This window comes from Nansenia antarctica (genome assembly GCF_963989245.1).
Source record: "Nansenia antarctica genome assembly, chromosome: 10".
Taxonomy (NCBI): Eukaryota; Metazoa; Chordata; class Actinopteri; order Argentiniformes; family Microstomatidae; genus Nansenia; species Nansenia antarctica.
In genome coordinates this window covers 4734211-4744734 of record NC_137680.1, presented here as the reverse complement: position 1 = coordinate 4744734, position 10524 = coordinate 4734211, and the positions used below count along the sequence as shown (strand labels likewise).

At 48.7% G+C, this 10524-nt stretch overlaps 1 protein-coding gene across 2 annotated transcripts in view; it reads left to right on the top strand.

Annotated features, from left to right (window-relative positions):
• LOC308166418 (gamma-enolase) overlaps positions 1-2581 on the top strand; it is a gene marked incomplete at its 5' end in the record, with an annotated part of 20707 nt that extends 18126 nt beyond the window's left edge. For both annotated transcript variants that reach the window (XM_080540716.1, XM_080540715.1), the window contains 3 exons: positions 1791-1899; positions 2240-2298; positions 2494-2581. In XM_080540716.1, coding sequence (XP_080396842.1) covers positions 1791-1899; positions 2240-2298; positions 2494-2563 — 238 coding nt within the window. In that variant the 3' untranslated portion in view covers positions 2564-2581. The remainder of the gene's footprint in view (positions 1-1790; positions 1900-2239; positions 2299-2493) is intronic.
• Between the last annotated feature and the right edge of the window lie 7943 nt (positions 2582-10524).

Here is a 10524-nt window from a genome sequence, read left to right as displayed (position 1 = left end):
GGTGTTGTGTATGTGTGTGTGTGTGTGTGTGTGTGTGTGTGTGTGTGTGTGTGTGTGTGTGGGTCTACCTAAGAGAAGGGCCAAACAGTTAGCACAGTACTGCTCAGTATCTGCTGTTATTGGTAGCCGCTCAATATGGAGAAGGCGGTGCTTCTTGTACCCATGAGCTGGACACTGTCGGTTGTACAGTATTGATACTGTATCTGTCAACCCACTGATATCATCTGGTGTGAATAACATCCTGTGTGTAGCAGAACTGGTTGTTGGCTCAGCACTACTGCAACAGCAACACCATCAGCAACACCATCCTTCCAGACAGGCTAGTGACCAAACTACTAGACCTGGGTCTATCACACTCTATATGTGTGTGGATCAAGGACTTCCTGACCGACCGCCCCCAGAGGGTGCGGGTGGGCCCCCACACCTCCACAGCCCTCAGACTCAGCACTGGGTCCCCCCAGGGCTGCGTGCTAAGCCCCATCCTCTACAACCTCTACACCTACGACTTCACCCCCGTCCACCCCAGCAACTCCATCGTAAAGTTTGCAGACGACACCACCGTGGTGGGATGTATCTCGGGGGGGGACGAGGCGGCGTACAGGGATGAGGTAGAGCAACTGAGCAAGCTGTGCAAGGTTAACAACCTGCTGCTGAACAAGTCAAAGACCCAGGAAATCATCGTAGACTTCAGGAGGAAAAAGTCCGAGATCCAGCCCCTGCTCATCGACGGAGAGAGCGTGGAGAGAGTCTCAACCCTCCGATTCCTGGGGATGCACATGCGGGATGACCTGACCTGGAAGGACAACACAAAAGGCACCATCAAGAGGGCACAACAGCGGCTATACACCCTGAGATGCCTCAGGAAGGAACACAGCAAGCAGGAGATACTGGTGACCTTTTACCGCGGCGCAGTGGAGAGCATCCTCACCTACGGCATCTGCAACTGGTTCTCCAGCTGCACAACAGCGGAGAGAAATGCGCTACAGAGAGTCGTGAGAACAGCACAGAAGATCACCGGCGCCCCCCTCCCCTCTCTGGAAGAGCTGTACAACACACGCTGTTTCAGGAAGGCCTCCAAGATCTCCAGGGACCCGACCCACCCTGGGTACGTACACTTTACCAGGCTGCCCTCGAAAAGGCGGTTCAGGACCCTGGCCGCTAAGACAAACAGACTGAAGAACAGCTTCTACCACAGGGCTGTCCAGGCCCTGAACACAGCAAAGACCTAAGTTCTTGGCCCTGGACAGTCTGGACGGATTGTATGGCAGCTGCTGGACTGAAAAAATCAGGTGTAGTGCTGAGGCACAAACATGTACATTTCAAGCCTGCAAACTGTGACACTTTAAATAACGTGAAACAATACTATGGTGCAATATGACAACCCTAGTCGTCTATCTGTACAGTATAGTACAGTGGATTGTGTACATAGCCTTTATTTATGTAAACCAGCTCCTTCCCTTCTTGTTTTTTTTTTTTTTAAGTGTTTTTTTTTTCCCCTTTCCTAACACCAGGGGAGCCACCCCTCCTAAATTTCGTTGTTTGGTACCTGTACTGTAGCAATGACAATAAAGTCCATTCATTCATTCATTCAACAGACTGTTTCCATAATGTCAAAATGCACTGTTAGTATTTATGTCCTTTAGATATTGTACATGTATGTGGACATAAATAAAGCATTTAAAATGTGTGTGTTTTTACTAAAGTACCTTTCCTTTGCCCATCTCTCTCTCTCTCTCTCTCTCTCTCTCTCTCTCTCTCTCTCTCTCTCTCTCTCTCTCTCTCTGTCCCAGGTGTAAACTGGCCCAGGAGAATGGCTGGGGAGTGATGGTGAGCCATCGTTCAGGAGAGACAGAAGACACCTTCATCGCGGATCTGGTGGTGGGCCTCTGCACTGGACAGGTAACACCAAGGCACACATACACATAGTACCTGACTTGGATGAGGGGGGGGGGACTTCCATGAGTGTCAATGAGGAATACTCACACTTATTGGGGGTAGTAGTGGCCTAGTGGATAGTGAGTTGGACCTTACGTTACTCCATGGAGACTGTCCCTGCCATCTCTAATTGTAAGTCGTTTGGATAAAAGTTGCCTGCTAAAAGGTAAATATGTAAGGTGACTTGACATGAAGTTCTGTGTACGTCTGTGTACCAATGTAATTCCTATTATAAGGAACACTGGTCTGCGCTGTAATGTTCATTCTGAACAATATTATCACTTGTGTCTGTGTCTCCCATCAGATCAAGACTGGGGCTCCATGTCGATCAGAGCGCCTGGCCAAATACAACCAGCTCATGAGGTCGGTATTCCACACACTGTATTTATGAGGATGTGTTATGTGTGTGTGTCGAGAGAGCTGCTTGAAGCCTATCTATCTTATTAACTCTGTCTTCTCTTATCTCTTTTCCCCTCATCTCTGTCAATGTTTTCTGTTTTCTATTTTCTCTCTCTCTCTCTCTCTCTTTTTCTGTCACACTCTCTCTCCGTCGTTCAGGATCGAGGAGGAGTTGGGGGACCAGGCTCGTTTCGCTGGTCATAACTTCCGGAACCCTGCCGCCCTTTGAGGCCCTGGGCTGACGTGCGTCGACACAGAATCACAGACACACACCACGTCACTGACGGACAGACAGACAGACAGACACACACCATGTCATTGGCAGACAGACAGGCACACACCCTATCACTGACAGACTGACAGACAGACAGACACACACCAAATCACTGACAGACAGACAGACAGACACGCACACACCATATCACTGACAGACAGACACACACCATATCGCTGACAGACAGACAGACAGACAGACAGACAGACAGACACGCACACACCATATCACTGACAGACAGACACACACCATATCGCTGACAGACAGACAGACAGACAGACAGACACACACCAAATCACTGACAGACAGACAGACAGACACACACCCACACACCATATCATCGACAGACAGACCATACACACCCACACACCATATCACTGACAGACAGACAGACAGACAGACAGACAGACAGACAGACAGACACCATATCACAGACAGACAGACACACACCATATCACAGACAGACAGACAGACCGACAGACAGACACACACCATATCACTGACAGACAGACACACACCATAACACTGACAGACAGACAGACAGACAGACAGACAGACAAACACCATATCACTGACAGACAGACAGACATACACGCACACACCATACCACTGAAAGAGAGACAAACACACACCATATCACAGACAGACAGACAGACAGACAGACAGACAGGCTGACCGACTAACTCACGGCTGACAGATAATCAAACCCCCTCCCCCTTTCAAAAAAGCGAAGCACAGAGAAAAGGGACAGACAGACACACACACAAACGCACTGAGAAACACATTAAGATGAATTCGCTTTTAAATCACTTAGATGTATGGATAGCTTTGATTGGCTGATTGGAGGCATCAGTATAGGCTGCTGAGCTGAGTGTAGCCAGACTAACAGCTTTAAAACGGGAATGACGTGTGTTCAAAATCAGTCTTTTTCTTTCAACACTGATGACCTCTTTCAACCTCTTGACTTGCTCCTTGAATGTCACTTGCTCTCTCGTTCTTTCCTCTCTCCTGGTCTCTCCATCCCTCTCTTTTTGACTCTTTCTCCCCCAAGTGTTCCAATCTTCCTCACCTGCCTTATTGTTCTTCCTCTCTCTCCCTATTACGTGATGATGCCACTCACCACTTTCATCTAATTGCTTGCCACATAATTCTATTTGTGACCACTTACTGTACATCTAAAAGCTTGCCACAGAAATGATCAAATCAATAAAAAAAGATGAACACTTATGAAGTTAACTTCAGCCACAGCTGTCTGTGATTCTTTTTTTGTATGTGGAGTGAGTTCTTGCTCCTTGTGTAGGGGTATAAATAATAATGTCCTGTGCATTATTGTCATCAAGAATATCCTCTCAAATCGATACAAAACCATCCAGTGAGTAATTATGTGTGATTAGGTGAGACTCGTGTTCGAGCTGAGAGACTCACCTGACCCGTTTGTCCAACACAGCAAGGCCCAGGTTCGCACAGGACGCAAGTGGGATGCCACGCAGGCAGTTGACCAGGCCATCAATCGCTTGAAACACCAGGAGATCGTCGGGGTGCTGCAGCCAGGCAGGACTGGTTTTGGATGGGGATCAGCACCCAAGATGTGGTCCAAGGCAACGAGGAAGGAAAGGAAAGATCTAGTGATCTCAGATGTCGTAAAGATCGAAGAGGAGTGCTACAAAATCAGAGCCGTGGGCCAACAACAGCAAGGAAGGTGGACAACGTGGGAGGCTGTGATCAACAGAGCCATCACATGGAAGGATATGTGGAGGCTGCCCCAAGCAAGGCTGAGCTTCTCGATCAGGGCCACCTACGACACCCTTCCCAGTTCCCGGAACCTGCACCTCTGGTACGGCACAGAGGAGACCTGCCAACTCTGCAACGCCAACAACCCAAACTTGCGACACATCCTCTCTGGATGCAAGGCGGGACTGACTCAGGGTCGGTACAGATGGCGGCACGACCGGCTGCTGCGCAAACTAGCGGAAATTCTGGAAGCACGCAGACTGGAATCAAACAAGAGCAGCCCAGTCACATCACAGTAGCGGATCCAGTTTGTCCGGCAAGGGGGAGAAAGTCAGGGCAGCAGCACGAAGCAGTGGTCCCTCCTGTCTCCTGGAGGAGAGTGGAACATGAGAGCTGACCTCGATCGACAGCTGAAGTTCCCACACGAGATCACATCAACCTCCCTTCGGCCAGATGTCGTACTCTGGTCTACCCCGATGAGGACAGTCATCATGGCGGAGCTGACCGTTCCATGGGAAGAGGGGATGGAGGCTGCCTTCGAGAGAAAGAAGGAAAAGTACACAGACTTGGCAGCTGCGTGCTCGCAAGCAGGGTGGAGGGCAGTCACCTATCCTGTGGAAGTTGGGTGCAGAGGCTATACAGGAACATCTACACAGCGGCTCCTGAGGTCGCTGGGGATCACAGGATCCAAGCTGAGAAAGGCGCTCAAAGACCTGGCGGAGGAGGCTGAACAAGGGAGCTTCTGGCTCTGGCTCAGAAGAAAGGACAAGGCGTGGGGGAAAGGAGGATCCTAGGACTGGCTGCAGGGAGTGGCAGGGAGACGTCCCTGTCACTGCTCCACCACCTTGAGATGTTCCGGGATTAAAGGAGCGAAACATCAGTGAAGGGTGGCTCCCGGCTGACGACCCTGCAGTCAGCCCACTGGCACCGTCGGAGGTGCGACAGGCAGCAATGCCCAGCAGGTATACCCACCTGTGCTTTCATCTTTAGAATGTTAATAAAAAAAAATAGGAATGAACATGTATGCCTTTCACATTTTACACATTCGATGTTTAGTTTATTAGGATCCCCATTAGCTGCAGCACCTAACTCGTGCTAGGGTCCACACGCAACATGAAACACAAATGCAATACGTAGCTGGCACGATTTTCCATTCTACACCATACAACAAAAGCGGCGCTACATTTTCATCATTGTAACATTGTACACTAGATCAAGCCCCCTGGTATAACTGCTTCTTGCATTTTAGGCCTACAAGTTAACTGCACGTATGAATGAATGAATGAATGGTCTTTATTGTCATTGATATAGTACAGGTACCATACAACGAAATTTGGGAGGGGGGGCTCCCCTGGTGCTAGGAAAAAAAACTAAAAACAAGAAGGGAAAAGAGCTGGTTTACATAAATAAAGGCTATGTACACTATCCACTATACTATACTATACAAATAAAACACTGTGCTGTACTCTATGCTATGCTATACCTATTCTAACATTTCCTATCTCTGAACCTTATGTACCCGAGGGTTGTCATATTGCACATAGTGTTATTGCACATTCATTTAAAGTGTCGCAGTTTGCAGGTTTGAAATGTTCACAGTTGTGTTTCAGTATTGCACTTGATTACAATCTAGTAGCTGCCATCAAATTGTCTAGATTGTCCAGGGTCTAGAACCTAGGTCTTTGCTGTGTTCAGGGCCTGAATGGCCCTGGGGTAGAAGCTGAGCTTCAGTCTATTTGTCCTTGCGAACATGGTCCTGAACCGCCTGTCCGAGGGCAGCCGAGCAAAGTGTTCGTTCCCAGGGTGGGATGGGTCTCTGGAGATCTTGGAGGCCTTCCTGAGGCAGCGTGTGTTGTACAGCTCTTCCAGAGAGGGGAGGGGGGCGCCGGTGATCTTCTGGGCCGATCTCACGACTCTCTGTAGCGCATTCCTCTCTGCGGCTGTGCAGCTGGAGAACCACACGCAGATGCAGTAGGTGAGGATGCTCTCCACTGCGCAGCGGTAGAAGGTCACAAGCAGCTCCTGTCTGATGTGGTTTTTCCTGAGGACTCTCAGGAAGTAGAGCCGCTGTTGTGCCTTCTTGATGATGGCTGCTGTGTTGGTCTTCCAGGACAGGTCATCCTTATGTGCACCCCCAGGAATCGGAGGGTTGAGACTCTCTCCACGCTCCCTCCATCGACGAGCAGGGGCTGGACCTCAGATTTTTTCCTCCTGAAGTCCACGATGATTTCCTGGGTCTTTGACTGGTTCAGCAGCAGGTTGTTAACCTTGCACAGCTTGCCCAGCTGCTCCACCTCATCCCTGTACGCCGCCTCGTCCCCCCCCGAGATGCAGCCCACCACGGTGGTGTCGTCTGCAAACTTTACGATGGAGTTGCTGGGGTGGACGGGGGTGAAGTCGTAGGTGTAGAGGTTGTAGAGGATGGGGCTTAGCACGCAGCCCTGGGGGGACCCAGCGCTGAGTCTGAGGGCTGTGGAGGTGTGGGAGCCCACCCGCACCCTCTGGGGGCGGTCAGACAGGAAGTCCTTGATCCATGCACAGATAGAGTGTGATAGTCCCAGGTCTAGTAGTTTGGTCACTAGCCTGTCTGGAAGGATGGTGTTGAAGGCAGAGCTGAAGTCCACAAAGAGCAGTCTCGCGTAGCTGTTTCCCCTCTCCAGGTGGGATAGAGTGGAGTGGAGAGTCGTCGCGATGGCGTCCTCTGTGGACCTGTGGGCTCTGTAGGCGAACTGGTATGGATCCAGGTTGGGCGGGAGGCGTGTGACTATGTGGGCCCGGACTAGTTTCTCGAAGCACTTCATGATGATTGGTGTGAGTGCCACCGGGCGGTAGTCGTTTAGGCAGCTCACCGTGCTTGTACACAGTTAACTTGCATGATAACGTAGCAATGTTGGAGCCACATTGCTATACATTGTTGTATAGGTTCATCAACTCGTGAGTTTAGAATGATAAGGTTCTATCTCCGTTTAGGGCAGTTCAGAGATATTGAGCGTCAAAGTTTTTACATTCCATTATGTTCTGTGAGATGGAACCTTTGTATTCATTACTAACTCAAAAATGTCAACATTTTAAAAATAACACCACACAGGCATTAATAAACACCTAATGGATCAGATTATGTAAAAAACTCAATTTTGACCAAAAATGGAGATAGAACCTTATAATTCTAACGTCACGCACTTGCATGTTACAAACGTAGCAGCAGAGGGAGCGCGAGCTGTGGTGGTCCTGTCTGTCTGTCTGCGAGTGAAGGTACGCACGTGCGCAGGCGCAGTTCGTGGATCCCTCCACAAGGGTTGCTATGGTTACAACACAATAGGAGACGGGACAGGGGGCTGTGAAAGGGGGGAAAGAACGACAGGAGAGGGAGGGAGGGAGAGAGAGGGAGGGAGAGAGAGGGAGGGGGGGGGGGTTAGCAGAACCGCTTGACTGGACACAACACAGCTCTGGCTCTCTCAGTTCAGAAACAGATAAGACAGAAGGAGACAGAGAGAAGAGGAGGGGGGGATCATTTATTTATTTTTAGATAATTTATCTAGGGATAAATAATGGGGATATAATTTATATAGGTTATAACGATAAGGAAAATGGACACTTAAGGCCTACTGAATTGGAAAAAGGACAAGGGGGTTCATAGAACTAAATAATAACCAATAAGAAAATAGTGAGAGTGGATTTGAATAAAGAGCCAGGATGGAGATCTTAACCCTTTGGGGAATGCATTTTATCTGACTGTCTTGACTGTATCTATAGGGACTATGTTCTGTATTGCCTGCGCCAGGCCCATTAGGCTGCAAATGCATTACATGGTGTAAGGCCTAGAACTAAAAATTGTGGAGTTGGAAGGAAAGAATTGTGTAACTTGAGATGTAAATGCCGATTAAAGAACCATTCCAATGTAGGTTAGTAGCCTAAATGCACAGGAAAGGTGAACGAGACTCGAGAAGGGGAAGAAAAAAACTAAAGAAAGAGCCCTTCTCTCTCTCCTCCTCCTCCTCCTCCTCTTCCTCCTCCTCCCCCTCCTCCTCCTCCTCTCCCCTCCTCCTCCTCCCCCTCCTCCTCCTCCCCCTCCTCCTCTTCCCCCTCCTTCTCCTCCTCCTCCTCCTCCTCCTCTCCCCTCCCTCCTCTGAGTTTTGGCCCTCTCTCTGCGCCTCTTCCTTCTCCCTCCCTCCCTCCCTTCTCCCCTCTCCCCCTTTCCTTAAGAATATGCAAATCACGCCCTCTCTCTCTCTCTCTGTCTCTATCTGTCTCTCTCTCTCTCTCTGTCTCTCTCTCTCTCTCTCTCTCTCTTTCTCTCACTCGCTCGACGTTCATCCCTTGCTTCTCCGCTCTCCGTTAAAAAATTGTGACTCAAAAAGTGCAAGTCGTCTTGACGGAGGAGGAAAAAGGGGGAGTGGGAAAAAAAGAAAAAGGGGGGAGAGAGAAGGGGGTGGGGAAGAGAGAGAGAGAGAGAGAGAGAGGAGGCAAACGTACGCATCAATTTGTACAGTCTTCAGCGGCACCCCGTTTTCTCCTGCAAGAGAGAGAGAGAGAGAGAGAGAGAGATCGAGAGAGAGGAAAATTCTGCATTATTTGCGGAACCGTTACAATAAGAATGATTCAACAGCCTCTGTCTAGGTGCGCTCGCCGCTCCTGTGTGACTATGTCTGAACGTACAGTATGAAATGAGAGAAAGAAAGGGAGAGTGAAAGCAAGGGGACACGCATCGCTGGATATCATAGGTAAGGAGAAGGGAGAAGGGAAAATGGATGCTTAGATATATTTTTTCTTTAGCTATTCTTCTTGTTGCATGGCCACGTTTTGTGTGTGTCCTGTCCTCCCTCCCCCTTTCTTTGTGCGTTAATGATCATGCTCGTCGTGCGTTATTATAATAGCTAATTTATCCCCGGCATAAAATGTGTGTTAGAAACGCACACCAACCAACACACGCACTCACATTCCTCCAACCGAGAAAAGGCGTTTGCGATCAGTCGGTGGAAGAATGAAGGCATTGGCCAGGCATTCGCCATTCTATTCCCGAATTCATTCCACAAGAAAAGAAAGCTGCATGCATGAGAGCTACACTGGGTTATTCTAGGTCTGATCGGTGTTGTATGTATGTGCTGTTGCACACATTCTCGGTAGGTTAGTGTGTATTCCGTTGTACAGAATAGCTCAGTAGCCCGGGCGCCTCTGTCTGCATGTGTATCAATAACACTCTGCCAGGAGAAGAAAGAAGAAAGAGAATGCAGTGCCTTGCTGCATGTCGGTGATGTAAGCTGTGCAAATGCATGTATGCTCACACCGGGGCCAGAGAGGCATGCATCCGCTATGCATCACACATGGATTTTTAATGCATTCATAAGTGTGCGATAGAGAAACATGCAAAAACATAGGTGTGTGTGTGTGTGTGTGTGTGTGTGTGTGTGTGTGTGTGTGTGTGTGTGTGTGTGTGTGTGTCTGTGTGTCTGTGTGTGTGTGTGTGTGTGTGTGTGTGTGTGTGTGTGTGTGTGAGAGTGTGTGTGAGAGTGTGTGTGTGTGTGTGTGTGTGTGTGAGAGAGATATTATTGCTGTTATAGTTCTGTGGTGGATTGCTGTGTTTGCTGTTATAGTGTTTATGGACCAGAGCCAGGGACCAACAAATGAAACCATGAATAATAGCAAGCGGCCACCTGTGACTAAGATTTAGGGCCTACACTGTATATTTGACCTGTCACTGGGAGCCATAGTCTCTCTCCTGTGTTTCATACATGGCCCAGTACATTGTTTATCGTTAAGTGTGTGAACTGTAATATGCATGATTGTGTAATAGGCCTGTAAGTCAATATATGCATGCTTTCCTGATGTTGTATTCATAGCAGTGTGTGTGTGTGTGTGTGTGTGTGTGTGTGTGTGTGTGTGTGAGTGTGTGTGTGTGTGTGTGTGTGTGTGTGTGTGCGCGTGTGTGTGTGTGTATGCGTGCATGCATGCATGCGTTTGTGTATGTGAAATGCACATTATGTGTATGAATAATATGTCAATATACAGCAGCGCACACTCATAACAGATGCATATTCATATGTAGTAGAGGCCCAGCCGTAGGATTCACTGAGGCCTGCGATGATTCAAAAACAAACACGCTGTTTAAATCTGTGTTTACTGCTCAATTCAACACACACAAGTGTAAATTTGCTGCGCTAACTGTTAAGCTAAATATAATCTGTTCA